Genomic DNA, 23496 nt, shown 5'->3' with positions numbered 1-23496 from the left:
CAAAATGAGCCTGTACTTCAATACAGTGAAGATGTTCAAACATCTTTTCAAAATAGATTTAAAGAAAGTTTGAGTACCTCAAAGACCAAAATTGGTGTCATCCAAATAGAAGGAAGATGGGGACAACCATAAACTCAGGATTAAGAAAGAGACTGGTAATTCCCTAATCACCAGCACATGAGCGGGTAGTCACCATTGTTCCACCTGTGACCTGTCTTTCTAAGGGTCCTGAGAAAGAGATTTATCGGAGGTACAAAAGCGCAACTTAAGGTCTAGCATTAAAGCCAGTATGATGCACTCATCTGAGAGGTTTGAATTTATCGCTATAAGCAAGGGTGGCATATATCAATCAAAGGCGGTTCTAGAAAAAACAAAACCAAACCTTGAACTTCAAGCCCTGACTGTAGTCCCTGGCAATAAGGGTTTCCCTCAGCACTCTCAGAAAATGTTCAATAAATAAATGGAAGTCAAGGGAAAGAGGAAGCTGTAGCTTAAATGTGTGGAGGGCATATCCATCTACTCATCACTGCAGTGTCAAACCTACAGTTATTCTCTTGTGTTAAATCTAGAGCTAGTTTCTTTAAATGACGTGAGTTTCACATTCCTTTTATATCTCAAGCACCTGGCAGCAACTTCGATACTAAGCCAGCAAACAGGGAATGGTGCATATATGCCACATAAAAATGTGAAATTTACAGCTTTGCACAGAGAGAGAGAGAGAGAGAGCAAACAGCTCCACATGATTTCCCTAAGACATTGAATGTCTTCTCCTCCTGGGAGTCTTCACCTGAGGAGCCTGTGTCTTTGGGCTGTCTTTGGTGTTGGTTTTTGCAAACGGATTGATTCTGTTTAGAGTTCTAGATACAGTACTGAAAAATTTTTTGGTTGAGGATGTCTTTTCTTTCCTATTAACTTGCTCCTTTTCAAGATCATTCAGTCTCATTTTCATACGGCCAACCTCAACCCTAAGATTCTCATTCTCCCGTCTAAGAGAAGCATAATTTTCCCTTGGGGAAATAGCAGCACTCACATTGCCACTTCCCATTCGTTGTGATGTGTATAATGGGGGTGGAGAATCAGCATCAGCATTTGAACCAGACAAAGCATTACGCAGACGTAGTTGCTCGAAGTAGAGGACTTGGACCATAATTTGCACTGGAAGGCGTTCGTTTTGCGTTGCATGAGAGCAGGCTTCCTGTGAAAGCTTCTGGCACTGCATCATCTTGCAAATCCTTTTCCTTTCCATATCAGAGACTGTTGGATGTGCCTGCAATCAACATTACTTTCATTATTAGCACCTATGGAAAGAAAGCCAGAATGTACATTTATGAAGAGAGACGCAGCTATCAGGAGGGAAGCATTATGCCATGCGCACAGTGTGCTGTCAACCTTCTCCCAGTAAAAAGCAATGAAACCCCTGATGACTGCCAGGAAAAAGCAACCTTAAGCTATGAAACCCCTGATGACTGCCAATACCTGAATGCACATTAATTACAGCAATTGCTGTGTTGCTGCATAAAGCCTTCTTTCATTGTTTTCTTGCATCTTGTTATGAATGAGAGAGAGAGAGAGAGAGAGAGAGAGAGAGATTGTTCCAATAGCATCACGAAAGTCCCAAATATATGACCTAGAAAAGGTGACCCAGACTATTCCATTTAGTGAAACAGTGTGTCTTAAACAATTGTGTGAGACATGAATGAAATCTATAACTATACCGTCCATAAATATATTTCGATGATTTTAAAAAATAAATTAAAATGAAGACATCCAATTGACAGCTGAGAGAGAGAGAGAGAGAGAGAGAGAGAGAGAGAGTCCTTCCCATACAAGCACAAGCATTGTTATTAATACCTTAAAATGGAAACACAAAATCTATATATATAAGTTTTAAATATTTGAAGAAGCTATTTGCCAAAAAATCTGAGCAAATGAAAAACCTCATAAGAACACCAGGACTCTGGCTGGAAATGCGATGTCATGCCCATGATGGTTTCAGAAAAGAAAGGACAACCTCTCCACTCTGAGAAGAATTGTCCTCCTGACCGAAGCAGACCAAAAAGAACCCTGCATCCTCAACCAATTAGGCGTCAGAGTGTGTATAATATCTGTCCATGCTGGCCAAGGTAAGGTATGAGCTGGGAGGACTGCCGTTTATTTTCTCTGTGCACCTTGATCTCCAAATGTGCCAAGCAGTCATACTTGATATAATCTCCGAACTAGTGTCCACTGATGCATGTGCAAGTCTATTGAGAGAAAGGGATGGCAAGTCGCCGACAAAACTGTATACCTGGTGCCGAACTGTGATAGCCCGGTAGGAGTCCCAACTCCCTAAATTTTTTACTTTACTTTTCCATGCCCTTGTCATCCCTCATTGTCAATGTCCCAAAGTATGTCTGGATGGAAGGTCAATTCAGCCTTCTGGCTACCAAAAATAACCAGGCAATAGATTACCTACTGAACCAGGCAATCGAATACTGTAGGTATGTGACAGGATGCCATTCAATGTAGGCCAGGTGAATCACATGGGGAAGATATATAGCATTCTCCTCCTGATTGAGCTGTAGGTAGCTTCAATTACCTGGCACCCTGATAATTGATATTCGTAAACTTGAAACTAGGCCAAATCTCATCAACCAACTAGGCCAAATAACATTGGCCAAGTCCCAACAAGTGGAGCACCTGGTAGGTGGCCTACATGGTGATTGCCTATGCCCCTCTACTCAGCAGACACATTACCCACCTATGCTCCGGGATCATTAACGTTTGCAACCAGTCTACTACCATTAACACCTTGTGCCACTGATAATCCATAAATAGTCCTCTTTCAATCAGCAACAGAATCCATAAAAATATGGAACTGTCCCAGCCAACGGTCGTCACCAGGCATGAGGATCTGAGGCTCAGGTGGAACCAACCAATCAACTGGGATCGCGCCGTCGATCTCCGTGCGTCTCGCCTGGGCTCCACGTGCACCTCCAGCTGCGTCTGCGAGATCAGCCGTCTCCAAATGTCTGTACGTGTCCCTCCAAACTCGAAGGGACCGGGCTGGCCCCCTCATCCAACCATCCCACCTGATATGTGATCTCTCCCCCAACTGAAGGCCCTCGGCATCTCTGACCTGATCATTCCAGATAAGCGGCTGGCGATCGATCTCCTCCTGACAGCGGGGAGGGGACTGAATGAGATTGAGGCGGAGCTGCCTCCAAACCATGAGGAGGCTACGAACGAGTGGGGAACGGGGCTGAGTGAGCGGGGCGGAAGTGAAGATCCACCTGAGGGACGGGAGCCACTCTCCACCTCGGCGCGGGACACAAGAACCGACCCCCTGCTGAAGTAGCATCTTCCACGTCTGCCCCCCCGGGGTCAAACCGTGGATGACTAACTTGCCTAACAAGGCCTGACTCTGCAGCTCTGGATCGATGACTCCCAGGCCTCCCTCAGCCTGCGGAAGAATAACTGTCTGCCAAGCAACCCTGGCTTTGGTGTCTCTGAGGCCATCCTCCCCGGACCAAAGGAAGTTCCGAACCAGCCTCCTAAGCTGTCCCACACTGGATCTCGAGAAACACCAACAGGAAGCCACATACCAAGCCGTGGCAAGGAGGACTTGGTTGACTACCAAGGCACGACCTACAAGGGAAAGCTTAGCAGTGCTCCAGAAAGCCAGCTTCCGTCGGATGGAATCTAGCACCGGGAGAAACTGCTGAGCTGGCGTGATGTCCAGGCCGACCTGAAAACCCAGGTATCTAGCTGTCTGTCCCCGCGGGATCCACTTGAAACCCAAAAACCTCCCCCACTGAGAACACGCCCCGGGGTCTGTGAGAAAACCAACTGATTTGTTCCAGTTGATTTTCGCACCAGCAGCCGAACAGAAGACCTCCAGGGCCATCCTTACCCTCTCCAGCATCAACTCATCGTCCTGGACATACAGGGCTGTGTCATCCGCGTACTCCGAGTCCAAGAGCTCCGTGTCCTCCCGGAGGGGAAGGCGAACACCCCTGATCCCTGTAGACCTCGCCCGAAGGTAGTAAGTCATAGCCTCGGCGAAGAAGAGAAACAGGTAAGGAGCAAGGGGGCAGCCCTGACGCACTGATCTCTCCAAGCTAAAACGCTCACCCATCCTACCTCCAATGATGACTCTGCTAGAAGCTGTCCTATACAAAGCTGAAATACCTTGAATCCAACCTGCTGGGAAACCTAGCCGCTCCAGAGTCCCCTCCAGAAAGGACCAGTCCACCCGATCGTAGGCCTTCTCAAAGTCGAGAAGTAGGATGGCAAGGTGTGATCCGCTGTGCTGAGCCCACTCCGCCGCCTCTGAAAAGGTGAAGACATTATCCAGGATACTGCGATCCTGGACAAAGCCTGTCTGAGTGTCATGAATGAGGTCTGGAAGTAGAGGCCGAACTCTGGCGCTGATCATCTTAGCGAGGATTTTGTAGGCAGTGGTAAGGAGAGTGATCGGGCGCCACTGACGGATCTCCTGTCTATCTCCTCCCTTCGGGATGAGGCAAATCAGCCCCGAGAAGAGGCTCTCTGGCATATAACCGCTGCTGAAAATCCTCTGAAGAGCTGCTAGGAGGGGCTGATGGATCTGGTCCCAGAAGGAGGTGAAGAATGCCCGGGATAGCCCATCCTCACCTGGGCACTTCTGTCCATCGATGGCCATCAAGGCCTCCAGCATCTCATCCGTGGTAAACGGTGCCAACAACGTCGCCTGCATGCTAGGCTGGACCAAGGAAGGAGTGTGCCTCCACACCTCCTCACGGGCACGACGAGTACGAGGAGCAAGCGGCTCCTGCTGGAAAAGGGTCCTGTAGAAGTCGGTGGCCAATCCCAAGACCTCTCCCGGATCTGTAACGATGTGTCCCTCCGCTGTCCTGAGACTCCGAGGCTGATCACCTGCAGCTCTCTGGCCATGTGTCCTGAAGAACTCCCTGCACATCCGGTCACCCTTCCGAGCCCAGAAGGAGAGAGAGGCGTGATAGGAAAACTCTGAGCGACGCTGGAGTGTCTCCTCAAGAAGGGCTCTGGCTCGAAGGGCCTGGATCCGAAGTTCCTCCGAGCCCGGGGATGCCTGCTGGAGCCGCTGAATGGAGGCGAGGTCCCTCCGAAGAGCTCTCTCTCTACCCCACCACTCCTGTCGAACCTATAGGGCTGCGAGCTGGCAGATCTGGCTGGACTCCTGCAAAGCCTGCGCCACCGAATCAACCAGATCCGCGCACTCGCCCCAGTCTCTATCCCAAAGACTGCAAATACTGCTGCGCACGTCCTCCCTCGAGAAAATGGAGTCGGGAATCCGGCATGAGCGGGGGGGAAGGGCCTGAGCTGCCGAATCTAATGATAAGAGCACATGCGCATGGTCGGAGAGTGTCGTCCCTCGAACTATACCGGCCTGACCGCCTCTGCTGATGGCCCAATCACTAACATAAAATCTATCCAGCCTCTCCAGGAGTCTGCCTCCTTCCCTGCGGAAGCCCCACGAGAAGTCCAAGCTCCCGTGCCAACGCCGGAAGGACGGGTCTCGCCAACAGTCCCTACCTCCTGTCGCAAAGATAAAAGAGTCCCAAGCGGACTGCTCTGCCTGAGACATACCTGTAAACTCCGGTCCTCTGCCCTGCTGGTCCTCCAAGGTCTCCAGATTGTTGAAGTCACCTCCAACAATCCAGGAATCCATGTCTGGGAGAATCCCTGTAAGTGTCCTCCAGAAGGTGGCTCTACAACGGAGATCTGTGGGAGCATAAATGTTGAGGATTCCAACTCTGGAGCCCTCCAATTCCAAGCCTACCCAAAGGGCACGACCTGGAATCAACGTGCCATGACCAAAAACTCCCTGGGCTAGCTGCTCTCCCACGGAAGTACAGACACCACCACTCCTCCCCAGTGCGCCGATCGAGGGCTCCCAATAAGTGTGAGAGCGACCAGGGAGAATCTTCCCGCATCTACGGGAGTGAGCCGCCGAAAGCTTGTGCTCCTGGAGCAGAAGTACATCCAAACGACCAATCACTGCTGGCTGAAGTTCCTGTCTCAAAATGAGCTTCCTAGGACCACGGGTGCCAAAAGAGTGAAACCCGTTCACATTCCAGGATACGAGGTGCAAGCTCATGGTGAGGACTGGGAGGCTGCGAACAACTGTCTGCTCGCGGTCGAGGTCGAAGAAGAAGTTGACATTTCGGAGTGGAGGCGCTGTATGGGAAGGTTTGGAGGGGGAAGCGGGGTCGTCCTGCCCGTCCTTCAACACCTTCAGCAAAGGCGAGAGGCCTTTGGTACCATGAACGAAAGCTTTCTCGAGCCAGCTCGAGATCTCTGAGGTGGACATCCCGTAGAACAACTGTCTGCTCGCGGTCGAGGTCGAAGAAGAAGTTGACATTTCGGAGTGGAGGCGCTGTATGGGAAGGTTTGGAGGGGGAAGCGGGGTCGTCCTGCCCGTCCTTCAACACCTTCAGCAAAGGCGAGAGGCCTTTGGTACCATGAACGAAAGCTTTCTCGAGCCAGCTCGAGATCTCTGAGGTGGACATCCCGTAGAAGGCACGGAGTTTCTGAGGAGTCCAGGCTCTGACATCTTAGGGGAGGGGCCAAGACAGGGGGGGCCTGAGGATCACAATCAGTCTGAATCGTTTGTTGGCGGTGCAGCGCCACCGCAGGCGCACGTCACCCTCGGACCACTGAGTCTCCAGAAGCTGCCCACCGGACGGGCCTATCCAAGAGCAAATTTGAGCATGCGTCTGCTCCCTGAGAGCCTCCCAGACCGAGTCGTCTGTCCAGGTCTCGGTGCCGTCGCTAAGGAACGTGAAAGCAAAGCTAGGGCCATCCCTAGGGGCCAAGGCGGCTATCTTCCCATCCGCCCCTTTGCGGAGCAGGAAGATACTGATGTCGAGGCAAGCAGGGAAGGTCCCGAGGTCGGCCACATCCAAGTAGTCCCAGGGGCCAGATCTGTAAAAGTCGCGGGGGAGCTCTCTCTCCTGAAGCTGAGGCCCGTCAGAGTCTGCCACTGAGGGGCTAGCGGACGGAGAAGCCTGCTCCGGTGGTGGTGTAGACTCAGGGTGTCCTGCCAGCGGAGGGGGAGGGGGAGGAGGCTGGGGAATAGGCAGCTCAGACTCCTCAGGGGCGGCTAGCGGAGGAGAAGAAGGAGGGGGAGCGGGGGCTGCCCTCGGCTGAGGAACCATCGGTACAGCTAGCTCTGCGGGAGAGCTGAAAGAGGCGGGGGGGGGAGGGATGGGGCTGCATCTGGAGCTGGGGCTGAGAAGGAGGAGGAGAAGACTGAGGAGGACGAGGGGGCTGAAGCTGCGGGTCGGGAGACATGGGGTGCAGTTGGGGGATGGGCTGGGGCTGAATGGGAAGAGGCTCGGGAGAGGAAGAGAGGGGGACCTGAGGCTGTGGAGGGCGGGCTACCGTCGAAGAAGATGCTCTCCCATGTCCCTGGGGCGGCTGCCTGTCGGGTCTCTGAGGTGCAGCTGCAGGCTGGGTAACCTCTGCCTCCTTGCCTTTATCAGAAATCTTCTTGTTCTTTCCTCTTTTCCTTCTAACCTCAGTCCAGCCGCCAGCAATCTCTGGTCCGGGCTCCGGTTGCCTCTGCTCCTCCTGGCGTGGCTGCCCGGAGAGGGAGGAGGCGGGGGAGGCCGAGAAGAGCTGGCGAAGCGTGGGCAAACAGCCGCCAGGTGCCCAAAGCCGTGACACCTCAGACACTGTCCTGGCTGTCCGGTGACTACCATGCTCTGGGTGATGCTGCCGGCACCTGTCACGATCTCGATCACTGCCGGGAGAGTCGCAGGATCCGCCACAGCCACACGGACTCGGGGGGCTCCTGCCGTAGTCACCGCATCGGCGAAAGTATCGTGCATAACCCAGCCGAAGTGGGAGCCCAGGTCCCTAACAATCGGCCGCAGCTCAGCAGCAAGACCAGGAAAAACTAGCGTCACTGGATGGCGAGGTATACGGAACCGAGCATCAAAATCTGCTGCGCTGAATCCACGGTACCACGGGACTATCATGATAATCTTTCCATCCACTGACGTGGGGGAGCCAGCAATCAGGTTGCTCGCAGCTTTCGCACTGGAGAGTTTAAGCCAGAAGATGCCCCTTCCCATAAGGGCCACCTCCTCAATATGGCCGTCCTCTAGCATGAGAGTGGACTGGAGCCAGTCCCTGATGGCTGATCTGGAGGGGGAATGTCCAATGACTCTGCCATAGACAGAGGTAAGGGCAAAGTCATTGGCAACCTCCTGAACCCGAGATGATTGCTGCTCTGTCAGGATGACGCGGTAGGCATCTGGAGAGGGAGGGACCGTCTGGGCCTCCGGTTCCGGGCAGGGAGCCGCCATACCGCCAAGACAAACTGCGAGGCTTCCGATGAGAAAGAGGCTGCCACCCAAAAAAGGGGGGGGGGGAAGCGGGAGGGTGGAGCCTGGGTATGGCGGGAACGGAGGTGGTGCGAGGTGGAGGCGTGGAGGCGGGGAACGGGTGAGGTGGGGAGGCGGGAGCGGAAGCGGAAGCGGGGGCGGGAGAGAGGCGGAGCGGGGGCGAGGGGGCGGACGGGGGGCGGGGGGAATGGAGGGACGGGGGGGGCGGGGTGGAGCGAATGGGCGGGGGGGGGGGGGCGGGGGTGAAGGCGGGAGGGGAAGGCGGGGGTGGAACGGGAGGGCGGAGAGGCGAGAGGGGGCGGGGCGGGAGGCGAGGGGTGAGGGGGCGGAATGGGAGGCGGGGGTGAGCGGAACGGTGGAGGGCGGGGTGGAGCGAAGGGGTAGCGGGGTGGAGCGGAGGGGGTAGCGGGGCGGGGGTGAGCGGAGCGGTAGCGGGGGCGGGGGTGGAGCGTGGCGAGGGGGGGCGGAGCAAGGCGGGGGTGAGGCAGGGAGTGAGGGGTGAGGCGGGGGGGGCTGCGGTGAGGGGGGGGGGAGAGACGGAGGTGCGAGGGGGGGGGGTGAGAGCGGAGGCAGGGGTGAAGCGGAGGAGGGACGGGTGAGGCGAGGGAGGGCGCGGTGGCAGCAGCGGGTGAGGGGAGGTGAGGGCGGAGGGGTAGGGGCGGGAGAGGGCGAGGCACGGAGGGGCTAGGGGGAGGTAGAGGTAGGGCGGGGGAGGGGAAGCTCGCAGGAGCTCATCTCTAGTAACCTATTATTGGGTGAGCACTAATAAAGGAAAGAGCACTTCTCATACCTTTTGAAGAATCTCGAAAAACAGCACACAGGTCTGCCCATGTTCTCTTTGCATCCCCATCATGCTAATTCTGATGGACTTCGCATCACAAAGGGCTAAAATATTGTGTTTACGTTTGCTCTCCCTACTATATTGGCCTTGCATAGTACCGTATCCAGATAATCCCATTCAATCCACACCTGATATGTATGTTTTTCCCTCCTCTGCTCCTAATCGCTTTAGGTACCTCCCCCTTTAATGAACTAGCTCACCTAATTCTTCAAGCATTTCACACATGCCCTCAACTACATTGCCTTTGAAAACCCTTGCAAAAGGTGCCTACAAGACATCACTACAAAAGTACTATGCCACCACATCATTTGAATCCCTGAAAATATAGAGGGTCCTGATGACTTTCAAGTATGCTCCAAATGTCATCTCTCTTGGTATATAGAGCGACATCTTCCAACATGCTACTCAGAGTACGTAGGCCATGATCAAATGCAAAACTCATAAAAAGTGAAAAAATTAACCACGCTGTTGGGATAAGTATGATCAAGGGCTTGCTCTATGGTGCATATGTGCATCTAGGGGAGTCACATGTGTGTTTGTGTGTGTTGTAAAGGCACATCAAGTGCTATGATGCGTCTAGTGTGAAACCTAAGTGATGATGTAAGCCAAAGGTCCCCACATGGGAGGTTCCTTTGATTTAGGCCAGTCCCATTGATGTAGGGACTGATTCCCACTGATGTAGGGGCTGATTGCCACTTATGTAGAGAAGGTGCTACCTTCTCCCCCTTTCTATAAGAGAGATTCCTCTCTCTCACAATCAATAATAGAGAACTACATTTTGGTTTCATTGCGCTCTCACTCCTCTTCCAAGATGCATCTATTCTATCCTATGGGATTCTACACTTGGTATCAGAGCTTTAGGTTCTAGATCTAGCCTAGCCTAGCATTAGATACTCTCTCTAGCATAAACTACTAGTTTTCTCAAAGCTTCTTCATCATCTCCATTTTCCTCTTTCTTCCCCAAATTTTGTGAGAGGAGAGTCTGTTCTCTACCTACAAGCAACTATTCTCCAAGTCCTCTGAGCTGTAGACTCCTCGTGTATGGGCGGCCTTCCAGCTGCAAGCAACTAGAGAAATATTACCTGTACGTGCAATGCCAACATGAAGACTGTCCGCCGATGAATCGCAAAATTTCGCCTCTGTGGTTACCTATCTGCAAATCCCTCTGAGCTCGAGCTGGACGACACTACAGGCAAGCTGCTGATGAAATCTGAGCCCGTTTGGTCAAGAATTGGAGGCACAACAGACAAAAAACCAGTCGATTTTCTCAAGCTTGGCTATGGCGACCTGGCGCAACATTGCGCTCTTCCTTGGTGGAGGACTTCTCTGGTATAAGGCCTTTCTTCTTGCATAAAAATCCCCTTGAATAGAGCTATGAGCTATGAGAATTGCACCCTCCAAGTTCAGGCCTCTGTTTTGGACAGTTTTGACAATGTTGTGAGCTTGATGCTACATTAGATGCTACTTTAGCATTTCTGATGTTTTAAAGTATTAAATAGCATCAGTACAACTGTGGCTACAACTTTCCTTTAAGTTGCTATACCTGTATTTGCTTGGAATACTTTCATTTAGCCACCTCTATGAAGCATGCAAGTTGAAGCATCATTTCCATTATGATTTGTAGTATGGAATTTGGTTACAAGTCTTTGCTACACTAAATGCTTGTACTTTGAAGTTTTTCAACTCTTTCTAGCCTTGTAAGAGAGTAGACACTGCCCATTTTGGGTTAGACCCTCTCATGGCTACCTTCTTGAATATGGATAAGTTCAATGGTAAAGGCTTTCACACATGGCAGATGAAAGTTAAGTTTGCATTGATGAGGGAAAATCTCTGGGGCCTTGTCAAACCTGTTTCAACTTCTTCTTCAATAGCCTCTAATGCTAGAGAATCCTCGGCTCCTACATGCCCGGCACGAGATCCTGCTAGAGAAGAGAAAGCCTATGGCATTGTTGCTCTTGGCTTAGGAGATGACTATATTCATCACATTTCTGATTTGGAGTCTCCTTCTAAAGCTTGGCAGAAGCTTGATATTATTTTTGGTGCTAGCTCTCACATCTCAAAATTGTCACTTAAGATTGCTTTCTTTGAATTGAACATGGCTAGTGGCACTCCCTTGGCTGCCCATGTCAATCACATGCAGAGTCTCATGACTCAACTTGCTTCTATCAACTCTCCAATCACTACGGATGATGCAATGGCAGTATTGCTCAAAAGTATGCCTGAAGATTATGATCATGTTATTACCACTTTGAAAAATCTTCCTAATCCTACTCTTGAAGGTCTTATTACTGCTCTTCAAGAAGAAGAAAGGCACATGGAACTCCGGAGAGGCAATGACACAGCCTATGCCATAAAAACTCAAAAGGGCAAGTTTTCACCTTGCAGACATTGTGGGAAGACTAATCACCTCTCAAAAGATTGCTTCAAGATCAATCCTTGCAAACATTGTGGCAAAAACAATCACCATGAAAAGTATTGTAAAGCCAAAAAGGAAGCAACTACAAAGCCAGAAACTGCCAATTTACTTTCAATTGATGTGCCTCCACAAGATGAGGCCTCCTATGAAGACTATGCTTTTTAAGCACTGTCTTTTGAATTTTTGTTTATCATCACTTGGTCAAATTTTGAGGTTCTCTGCCTGGAGTAGTACTCCAAAAAGAATATCATATGTTATGTCTTTTGTAAATCACCTCTGGTCACCATATGATGTAGACCATGTGATATGTGTTTTGTCTATCCCATTTCTGTGAACCTCATACCCTTGGGAACCCTTGCTAGCATGAGATCCTAGCCATAGATTTAGCCTTGACCACCATGAGATGGCATGAGAAACTATGAGACTAGATGTATCCTTGACACTGCAAGAGGCAAACCCTTGAGGGAGGGTATGTTGGGATAAGTATGATCAAGGGCTTGCTCTATGGTGCATATGTGCATCTAGGGGAGTCACATGTGTGTTTGTGTGTGTTGTAAGGGCACATCAAGTGCTATGATGTGTCTAGTGTGTGACCTAAGTGATGATGTAAGCCAAAGGCCCCCACATGGGAGGTTTCTTTGATTTAGGCCAGTCCCACTGATGTAGGGACTGATTCCCACTGATGTAGGGGCTGATTGCCACTTATAAAGGGAAGGTGCTACCTTCTCTCCCTTTCTATAAGAGAGAGTCCTCTCTCTCACAATCAATAATAGAGAACTACATTTTGGTTTCATTGTGCTCTCACTCCTCTTCCAAGATGCATCTATTCTATCCTACGGGATTCTACAAAAGCTTCATAGACCCTCTTGTGATGAAAGTTCCCAAAAATTAGAAATACTTTTGCAAAACAACCTCACTAGTTGCTTTACATAACTTGAAAAGCTACATGCCTTAAAAAAAGTCAAGGAGAGACTATCGATTATAAAGACCAATAATTTGTCGATAGTAGTATGACTAGCTGAAGTTCCAACCTTTATAATAGTCGACAAGGTTGGAAACCTTCAACTACAAAAGTCACTAGCTGCTACGACATCCCCAAGAGCGTCATCAACATCCAACGGTGAGTGTAGTTCAATGTAGAAACTTATGCTCAATTCTATGCGCATAAGTTTATACATTGTTTAAATAGAGAACTTTCATTGTTTTTAAAAAGTCAACGTGTTACTTCTTTTTTAACCAAAAATTTAACTTTCATTGTTTTTAAAAAGTATTTATTAACATTACCGGCTTGTATTATAAAAGGTAAGTATACAAATTTTGGTCAACTCCATGGGACAAACTGCCTGTGACCCACAAACTCCAAGAGAGCCAGCTCACCCAAACAATTATCCACCAAGGGATCCTTTTTTCCAGCTAATCTACCAAGATCCTTAAGCATTATCTTAACTAAACCTAACACGATAGATTTTCTGGAACCCAACCAAAGACCTTTGTTAAAGGCCACATCATCTGAACAGTCCACAGTAACCATTGGTTCACATGCTAGCCCAACGAAGGACTCCCTTTGGAGGGCCACCCTTTAGGAAGATTATTCAAGATCCAAAACATTAGGATTGACTCTCTATCAAAAAGGCCCAACTCATCCCGGATCGTTCTCTTGAGTAGCCTAAAGTCCAAAAATTAACTTGGAGACCTAATCTAGGATGTACATTAGGTTGTATGTGAAATATGTGTGCGTGTGTGCGTGCGCGCTTGATCTATGGAAAGAAAAAGGCCTTTCCTTCCTGGTTTTACATTTCAGCACAAGGCGCAATCCTCTCGTGCACACCTTGATCAAGTTTAATGTGCACCAGTATGGAGCTTTTACATGCAACACGTGGGCTGATTATGCCTTCCCATACTCTAATCATGCTCCTCTTTGGTTGCAACTCTCCTTTTATGAATTGCAACAGGAAAGATTGCCACATTAAAGGTTACTTCTGATTAACAACTACTTACAGCTCAAAGCTAGTCAAAGATGCCATTGCTCCTCTTTGGGCACAATGTCACACTAATGCTGATTTTGGCTGGACAGCTTTTGTAACTCACATGCAGCATGTCATTCGGTACTATGGAAATAACTATATGCATAATCTCAAGGAGGATGTTGCCAAAGCCTAAAAAACGTGTCAAGAATTGACAGAAATCAGTCATGTTCGAAATTTATCTCAAGCTGAGGCTGCATGTCTATGTCATGCTACTCACTTTCTTCGTTGCAATGATAGAAGAAAGCTCGAAAAATGGAAACCAGAGCCAGGTTGAGAGCTTTTACTCCTCCAAAGAGTTTTTAAGAGTCTGCGTTATAAGAGGCAAACTGCTAATATTTACCGGGTGAAAATTCTAGATGGGATCTAGACCATCTCCAAACCACAGCTTGCTGAGGGATGTGTTACTTATTTTTCTTCACATTTTGGACAGGCTGAGTTAAGTTCGAGTGCATTGATATCAACTCGTTAAGAGCTCCTTCGACATGCTACTCCCATTCTCTCTCCATAGCAAGCATTGCAGCTAGAAGTCCCTTTCAAAGAAAGAGAATTGAAAGATGCCATTAGAGAATGTGAGAAATGGAAGAGTCCCGGTTGGGATGGTTTGATAGTAAAGTTTTATATGCAGTATTGGGATGCCAATTCGCCTGCACTGCTATATATGGTTAACCATGCATGGGGGACCCAACAGTTGCCAGCAGGTTGGAAAAAGGATTGGTCAAGCTTTTTCCTAAAAATCAGTTATGTGAGTCTTTTACTGATTGGCAACCCATTACTCTTATGCATGTGGTCTATAAATTGGTTGCAAAGATGATAGTGGCTCGTATCAAAAGCCACCTCGATGATGGATTGCACCCTGCAAAATATGGCTTCATTCCCCGTAGACATATTACCGACAATATTGCCAATGCATATGGGGGGATTAAATATGCAAAATACACTAAGCAGGATGTTCTCTTATTACAAGTGGATTTTGCAAAAGCCTTTGCTACTATACAATGGGATTTCATCTCGCAAACTATGAAATCTCTGGGATTTGGGCAGAAAAAGCAGCATGTCATTCACTGGCTATTTCAACTTTCAAGATAGCACAACTGCTAGCTTATTGGCAAGAGATACTACTGATCAGTGGACTCTTTTTTGTTCGGTATGGCAAGGCTGTCCTCTCAATGCTTTGTTTTATGCCATAGCTACTCATTCTATGCTTCGATATATGGATTATTTGGTAACTAAAGGTGCTTTGCATGGTTTGGAGGTACTTGGCAGTAAGCCATTGATTGCACAGGCATATGCAAATTTCATTTTTCTAGCCTCAGAGTTCAGAGAGGGATCTTTCATGCCTCGTGCGTGCTCTATCTTTATATGCCCTAGCTGCTGGTTTGCATGTAAATTTTCAGAAATCAAAACTTCTCCCTCTCCATGAGGAAGCTTGGCATCGTATTTTATGGCCGGAGAGAGAGTTTTACCCATGCAGCTAGTATGCCACCTTGGCTACCCACTGAGATGGACAATCACTCGTCGTCGTCAGCAGATTGACTGGGTCCTTGATATGCTTAAAAAGAATCTGGAATATTGGAAGTTGGCCACTTGGCCTTTACATGTCTGCTATCACATTGTTCAATCCATACTGGTGGCATATATCCAGTTTTATTGTCTTTGATGATGTTTACCAAGAAAGACATTGCTTCCTTTATGGCCAATATTACAGAGATTTTTTGGAAGTCACGCTTTCGCCGCAAAGCCCTCGGGCTGCTTTCAGTGGATCACCTTTGCTCTCCTAAAATGCATGGGGGACTGAATATCCTCAATATTCACATGCATATTCTGGCTCACAGAGGCAAATTGCTGCTGTAATGTATGCAGGGCGATCAGCCATGGATTAATATGATACAGCATTTAATGTCACACTTAGCTTCTTGTGCTTTTAGTCACTGGCAGCTTACTCCATGGGACTTTCTATTTGGCCATATTGAAGGCAGAGTAAAGGGTTGCCCATTTGTTACATGCTTACTCTCTAATTGGAAGCACATACTTTCCCACCTTAAATGGAATGGTAGGGATACTCTCGCAGGAAACTCCTTGCGAGCTGAGAGCGTTCATTGGTCAAAGGTGTTCTTGCCCCCTTTGGCTTTGCAGGATCCCTGTCGTTCTTCTTTTCTTTGTTCTAAATGGATTTCCCATGTGGATGATGTGGTTGACACTACTTGTATAGCAACATGCTTTGGGAGAGCACTATAGGCCATTATGGCATTTACTATCACAGATGCTCCATGATTCTCAGCCAATTCCTCCTCTTCAGATTGGTGATCGCCTCAATGACTGGTTTCTTCATTAGAATAATCATGTTCACGTTCGTCATAGGCTATTGATAGCTGACATCACAATTGCATCTCTGTACAAAGTTTTGTTGCCTCCTCCTTGGGTTTCTCTTCCAGCTAATCGTAAATGGTCCATGGCACGCACCTCTCGGTGGCAGAAAAGATTGCAGCATATATGGGATTCGAAACTCTCGCTTTGGGAGAAGTTCTTAAAGCAAGTTTTGATTGGGATCTTTTCATTTTGGGCAAGTCTTAGCCCGTCATCACATTGCACCTGCCACTTGTAGACGATGTCCATCCTTGAGGGGATCTATGCCTCCTCCTTGGGTTTCTCTTCATGCTAATCGTTTGCGGTCCATCGCATGCACCTCTCGGTGGCAGAAAAGATTGCAGCATATATGGGATTCGAAACTCTCACTTTGGGAAAAGTTCTTCTTATGGCAAGTTTTGATTGGGATCTTTTCCTTTTGGACAAGTCTTAGCTCGTCATCACATTGCACCTGCCACTTGTAGACGATGTCTGTCCTTGAGGGAATCTATGCGTCATCTTTTTTGGCATTGCCCTAAGTCACGGGATCTCTTGCTTCTGCTACAACAATGGCTTCAAGCTTGTTTCCCCAATGATTCTTTTGAAAAGCATTTTTGGCTGTTTGGAATTCATCTGGGTTTTGATCTCTTTTATTGGGTTCATTATTGGGCTCTATGGACCCTTTGGAAAAACCGTAATCATCGGGTCTTTGGTGATCCCACTGTTGCTAAATATCAGTTCCAATCATCTCTACAGCAATCGCTTTATGATTGTCTGCATGCACGGGATTCAAATTATCCTGCTTTCTTGTCATATATTTATCTTCTGATGCTTGTAACTGGAGGTCCCAGGTTTTGGGACTCATTCTTGTAATATAACCTTCAATGGATTTCACCCAAAAAAAAGCGCACGCACGCACGCACGTGCACGTACATACATATATGTACACACTTTTTTTTTTTGCAGGGGGGGAGGGGGGGGTATGAAGCAATATTTATTAGAAAAAATACACACATTTATTATATGTACATATGTATTAAAAATCGTGTAAAAAGCTTTTCCTCTACTAGAGAATTAAGAAGACTTCCTATTTGAAGCAAGAGTATAAGGCATATTGTAAAGAATGTGCAAGATCATTTCTGTTTATATATGGGAAATAGCATGAGTTACAAATGTTCACATATTATCTGCATCCCCCTCATCTATTCATTCAATCCCCAACCCAAGCTACCTCTCCGTTTTATCTGTGAAACTAAATGTTTTCCAAAAATGCTCCAAAAATGATGTCTACTATTTAATGATACACAGAGAGAGAGAGAGAGAGAGAGAGAGAGAGAGAGAGAGAGAGGCAGTTTGGAGGGGGGGGGGGGGGGGAGGGGAGGGGCACGCACCTTCAAGTATATATCGATAGCCCTATAAATACCATCGTGAACCACACGAGCATAGTCTGGCAGGAGTTCAGCAAGAGCAATAAAATTTGAGACTTTCAAATTAGCATCCGGTGCAACCTCTGCTAGATACATATCAATCATTGTTGCCACCCTCATAATTGCTGATTGCGAAGGAGAAGTCAATCCATCATATTCATATGAAGGCCTGTAAGAATTTGACCTCAGGTCACTATGTTCATCCTGCTGTAAGAAGTTAACCAATACTCGGTGCACAATGTCAACATCAAAGAGAGTATCCCCTGTATGGGAGAAAGATGGGATGAGGAGTTCCTCTACAGTTGCTTGCTCAAGCTGAGCACCAATCCTCCTCTCCAGATCCAGCCGGCATGCAACCGTTGTATCAAGCACAATTGCTGTCCGTAACAATCCAAACAAGAAGTCTGTGGGCACAATGTTTTTCCCTGCAGGTAACAAACTAACAAGTGTTTCCACAATTACCCGCTGCCCATGCTCCAGTACAGAATCAGTATCTTGCTCATTGAGTTCCTCACAAGTCCCACACACGTTTCTCTTCTTCAGTGCTGTTAGCCAATGTTGGGCATATCGCATGAGAGCACCCGCAATGCTTGCAGTTGGCACACCTCGGGACTTCATAGCCATCACAACCTGCTGAAACAAGTCAATGCGAAGAGTGGATAAGTCATCTGCCCACCACTCAACAACTGCCTTCTGTGCAAGGCTTCCATTTAAGTTAGCTGAACGGCCTGAGGTGGTGTAGTCAGGCAAAGAGGAAGCAATTTGGTCCTTGCAGGCCTCAGAAGCAACTCCATCAATGCATCTGCTCACAATTTTTACATCTTCAGCTATCAACAGCATGTTTTGACAAGCACTGAGAACTTGGACCGACTTTTCTAAACTCTGCAACACCACCTCCTTTAGAAACAATTCAGTACTAGCTATCAGATTTTCCTTTCCGCACTCTTCTGTCATCTCAAGGTATTCAGCTACACATCTAAGAAGTGCCACATTTGAGGTTGTAAATTCAAGTTTGATTCCATAGCAGAATTTGGCAGCTAACTCGAACGCATCTGCTCTGCCTGGCACATCGGGCAATGACAGTAAGAAAGGATCTGGCCCTCTGTAATCCATCACCAGCTTCTTGATCCGTCCGCTTCGGGAAGAAAGAGGGAGCTGAAACACAGTATATGTTTGCATCTTGTTGGGATTGTGCCAAATATTGCAACTGATGTTATTCCAAACGAATTCAATGAACTCAGAGCAGTGACTGGAAAGAACTGGAGAGACATGAGAACATACTCATCTTCAAAACTTCCTAGTTATCGACAAAAGACAATGTTTTCAAGCTTCGAGTTATTTCATACCTTATGGAGCGCAAATCCCACCCCATCTACCTCAACTATAATGTCACTTGGTGCATCAGATAAGGAGCTGCACATCAAATGTTCAAAGATTAAAATCTGGCAAATGAGGTTTTGATAATCAGCATAAGAACTCCGAACCTTGATAACAGTATCATATTTGAAACTCGGAATATATATATAATCCATCATGTATGCGTTTGGTGAGTGCACAAGGATTAAATTGCACGGAACATGTGACAAGTACCAAGAAAACTTTCCGATATTGCTCCTCAGTTACAGTTTCTGGCAGCGTAAAAAGACTATCACATACATCAACGCTAATGGATAAACGAGAAAATTTAGCTCAACGATATGCGTTTCTGTAATCCCTCCCCTTAATGGTGTCTTCTGGATAAGTCTAGCTGCACCTGGTGGTTGCTCACTGCCGAAGAGGTCTAGATGGCATGTCTACCTGTAACCTCACAATGGACAGCCTGGTATACACCGACTTGGGTAAAGACCTCTTGACCATATATGCGGTTGTTGACTAAATCTGTGAAGTCGTTACGACCTTGACAATAAAACAGCCTATCGTCCACTAATTAACCAGGTATAACTATACAATTAGAAGCCTTTTCTCATCACTCTAGCTTCCAAAGGCAGTATGATTATTTGGTCCCGAATCATTTGCTTTCTGTATCGTCTGAATGTTTGAAATTGTAAGATCCCCTATCGAAAGGTTGGAGATTACGACCAAAGGAATTAATTCAAACATGATTGCGAGTAGGAAACATTATAGCGAAGTCGGCTTTTGTTTTTTGAGTGGGTTCTCTCTCTCGTGCGCACATTTGTCCCCGCAGTTATGAACAGCAGGACTTACTCGCCTCAACCATCGCGAACTATGATTTAAAAAGCAAAGACTGCCAGTCAGATCATTGAAATGCGAGGCTTGTGCGTTAAGAAGAGAGCGGTTTCCTAAAACCATATCGTCAGCCTTCATCATAGTCGCACAATGAGCGCGATCGGTAAAACTTTGACCCCTGGTAACGGTGCAAAACATCCAGGTGGAAACACAATTACAAAATCCAAGTTCCAAGTTAGAATAGGTAGGTACCCTCCTCTGTTTCGACTCCTTGAAATGCTCGGGCTTGGAGATCTCTTCGTCGAAGGGCTTCTCTTAGCTGTAATCGCCATGTCTATTGCAGCCCACGGATTGCCGCCAGTGCTCACGAAGTCGCCCGGATCGTCTTCAACAACTTTGCAACACGGGGAAACTATACAGTCGTGGCATTAATGAAAATAATAAGGGTGCAGCCCTGTTCATCGCGGTTTTGGCTGTAATTGCGGTGCTATGATATTTCTCGCAGAGAGGCAAACGGGGAAAAGCAACGCAAGGGCGCCATCTCGCTCCTCCTGCGCAGACGGGAGAGGTACGAGAAGACCGAGGTGCTAAGAAGATAAAGGGACGGACTGTGAAAAGATGTGCGCGAGGAAAACAGAATGCGAACTTCGAAGGCAGGTATGCATGAAAGATTCGTGGAGCACGACGCGGGCAATGCGAAGAAAGAGAGAGATGATCTGACAAGGGAGACTCCAAAGATGCCTGAACCCGTGCGGTCACTGGTGGAGCGTCAAGTCTGTGCGATCTGGGACCTGAAGAGCAGCTGTGCCGGCGGTGAGATGCAGAAAGCATGAGCACGATTCGCGAATGTGCAGACGCCAGAGTGCAAGAATGCGAACTTCGGCGAAGGGACAGAAGAGGCTGCGGCCTCCTGTAGTGCGCGTAAGCGGGAGGCAGGACAGCACAACTCACGAGGTCGCAACGGCAGGCCAGCTTAACTACCGAAACAGCTCGAAATCAGGGCCCCGTTCTAGCGATCAGCCAATCGCTTGAGCTGTAAGGAAGAATTGCCGCACGGAAGCTTACGCCATAGCCGATATTCGAATGAGTCGAATCTCTGCTCGACAAATTCAACCTGCACAGAATTTCACGGCGTCACGCCATAGCCGAAACATTATGAATCTTCCCTTCCAAGCTTCAAGTTCAAATCTGCTGCTCCAAGTTCAAATTTGTGCACGGTCTGCTGCTCCCGATCAAATCCGCCCTCGGTTTCACAGCTTGGTCTGTCCACTGCCAAGTCCTAGAAAGGAGTCCCAGGACGTCTCCTCGGGACTGGGGAAAAGCACTGTTGTTGATCGAAGTGGATTGTCGACGATCGGGACAGAAACGTTCAGAGACATCGACTGTTTTCGCCTTTCAGGCGGTAGCCCCAACCCATTTGGTTGGGAAATGTCGCGATTTCGGGGACCAAAAGCAGGAGCGATCCGATCGATTCCAAAATGGAGGCCAAATCCGCAGAAGCTCGAGCAAAATTCACAGAAATCCGTCCTCAGAGTACACGGAAATTCTCATTCCGTCTCAAAGCGAGAAGAGACAGAGCTGTTGCTTCCTTGTTTCGTCCGATGTCTCGGACGAGATCAGCGATCCGTAGCGAAAAGTAGGCCGAATTCGCAGAAAATCATCCCAAATTCACCGAATTCCGTTCTCGTAGCAGATTAGATATCACCACTGTCTCGCCTCGCTCATCCGAAATTCACAGAATTCCGTTCTCATTGCAGATATCACCACTGTCTCGCCTGCTCACCCGAAATTCACAGAATTCTGTTCGCATGGTAGATATCACCACTGTCTCGCCTCGCTCATCCGAAATTCACAGAACACGGTTTTCATATATCACCACTGTCTCGCCTCGCTCATGGGGAAAGCAAAGAAATCCGATCTCAAAGCAGCAGATGTCAGCACGACTGTCTCTCCTCGCGGTGCTTCTTCTTGGAGAATGCGAGTCCGATTTCATGGTAGATGTCAACCCTAGCTCGGCGTCTTCTTCGAGGTTGCGAATCCGGGATGTGCTGATGCTGGAAGAAGGGATGGAAGAATCGAGGACGAGGGGATGTGGTGGTGAAAATGCAAGAGATGAAAGCAAGGAAGGATGAAGAAATTGTGGTGTGCGTGAGTTTTGGCTATGGCGGATTGGAAGAAAAGGAGGATGATGAAATTGACGAAGAAAAAATGTGGGGAATTGGGAATGAATTAGAATCCATGGAAGCATGGAATTGTTTGATTATATCATTTTTATGATCATTTTGTCAAACAAGTATTTCTTCAAGGATGAATTTAATGAAAAAGAATTATAAGACTTTTGATCGGAATCATCATGCTCACCTTGGTCGCGTTGTGGTTTAGACCCACACACTAAATTAGCTACATGCGCCGCGCGACGCTGTCAACGTTGCGCACCCATGCTCCACTTTCTCCTCAACCAATCCGACCCGTCTCCTCCACGCTTGCCTCTACACGCTCCAGAACTTTGAAACCCTGACAAGAACCGTGAACACCCTGCTAACTCAGGCTTTACATAGGCAAGTACAAGCTCTCAAGCTCCACACAGACCTATACTGCAATCCTTACTGGCAAAGATGCGGGTACACATTTGGTTCACACGGAGTCATTAGCTTCATCGCACCGACTACACACTAATTGTGCACCAGTTGTGACGTGTGCACTGGCTCTAAAAATGCTTAGTTGGTGTGACGCTCAAGCCAGAAGTCTATTATTTCACGTGAGCTTTTCACAAGCTCTAGTGAGCTCTCTGTAAGGGCCAGTGCACACGAGAAGGAAATGCAATCCAGAAGGAGAGACGGGGATATACTCAACACCATTCAAGCATTTATTCAACCTCTGACTTGATTGGAATGGACGTCTGAGTACTTTGAAGAGCTGGGCTTTGTTGATTGGCCTGCATATCTTCATCTGCACTAAAGCTAGAGCATTGAAGGGATTGAAACCCAATACAGCTCCAGATGGCTGGGGAAGTAATGGCGCTTTGGTGCGTAAATCCTCACCCTCAAAATACGATTGGCTGGGGAAGTAATGGCGCTTTGGTGCGCAAATCCTCACCCTCAAAATCCGAGTTGCAAAAACGAGCACCAAGGGCACTTCACCCTATCTCAAAATTCGAGCTATTCGCCACCAGCTTTGCATTAGATGGAGCATGTGCACTGGCTCTAAGCTCCAGGAAGCTCTCTCTAATCTCCATGGAGCTATGTAGCAAGTGCTAATTAGTTGGAGGAGAGATCGTGCACCAATGCCCAAATCCGCACCCTCCAGAATGGAGATGCCAATTCTAGCATCAGTGGTGCTCCAACTAAGCCTTGAAGTTTGGGCCACCAGTCTCGCATTCCAGGCCTCGTGTGCACAAGCTCTTAGAAGAGATGAGCAAGGAGTCCCCCATAGCCGACCCATCTCCCTTATGAGGCCAACAAGCTTCGTGTAAGCAAGCTTAGTGTTCATAGAAAACAAACTTGCAACATTTTCATTTTCACCTCTTTTTTAAAAAATCCCAATTTCGTAAAGTCTGTAAAATTTTAGTTATATTTTAGCTAGAATTCTCAAGAAAAACTTTCAAATATTTAAAACCCAAGTTTTGTCATTTGTTGAGAAAAATGTTTTCTGCAAACATTGAGCGAGTTGCAAAGAATCATGAGGCCAAGGCACACCCCGGTCAGGCTACTCGGTCTCATGTGCCAGTTCAAACCACACGACATGTGCTTCACCCTTGGCGATCTTTTCTCGCCTAGAAAGGGTTACTCAATAAATGGCCACTAGCCCCCACTACATTCACATGCCTGCCACAAATTGTACAGCGTCGGGAAGTTCCTCACCTTGGAAAGGATAAGCGATTTGATTGGTGCTACAAAGAGTG

At 47.9% G+C, this 23496-nt stretch overlaps 1 protein-coding gene across 2 annotated transcripts; it reads right to left on the bottom strand.

The window, feature by feature from the left end:
• Positions 1–721: 721 nt before the first annotated feature.
• Positions 722–21810, bottom strand: LOC147894440 (BTB/POZ domain-containing protein At5g48800-like). Of its 2 annotated transcripts, none has more exons than XM_087384448.1 (5): positions 20343–21810; positions 19848–20146; positions 18755–18821; positions 17373–18563; positions 722–1267 (listed from the first exon to the last, which is right to left on the bottom strand). In XM_087384448.1, exons 2-5 carry the CDS (start codon positions 19925–19927, stop codon positions 749–751), a joined length of 1857 nt encoding a protein of 618 aa, XP_087240574.1. In that variant the 5' UTR covers positions 19928–20146; positions 20343–21810; the 3' UTR covers positions 722–748. The 2 variants fall into 2 exon arrangements, with proteins under 2 accessions (XP_087240574.1, XP_087240573.1); XM_087384447.1 differs by having other exon boundaries at positions 19848–20709; positions 20812–21810.
• Between the last annotated feature and the right edge of the window lie 1686 nt (positions 21811–23496).

This window comes from Dipteris shenzhenensis, chromosome 14 (assembly GCF_047967505.1).
Source record: "Dipteris shenzhenensis isolate YYH24624 ecotype China chromosome 14, Dip_SZ_1.0, whole genome shotgun sequence".
Lineage (NCBI taxonomy): Eukaryota > Viridiplantae > Streptophyta > Polypodiopsida > Gleicheniales > Dipteridaceae > Dipteris > Dipteris shenzhenensis.
Note: the sequence above shows the minus strand (reverse complement) of the source record. Positions and strands in the feature narration are given on the sequence as shown.

What these genes read in the sequence shown, in the direction of transcription:
- LOC147894440 (XM_087384448.1), bottom strand. Translation starts at nt 19,927, where the DNA reads ATGGCGATTACAGCTAAGAGAAGCCCTTCGACGAAGAGATCTCCAAGC. An exon ending in AGGAGTCGAAACAGAGGAGG is followed by an intron (nt 18,822 to 19,847) that starts GTACCTACCTAT and finishes TTTGATGTGCAG; the next exon opens with CTCCTTATCTGATGCACCAA. An exon ending in CTATCGATATATACTTGAAG is followed by an intron (nt 1,268 to 17,372) that starts GTGCGTGCCCCT and finishes TGTTGATTGCAG; the next exon opens with GCACATCCAACAGTCTCTGA.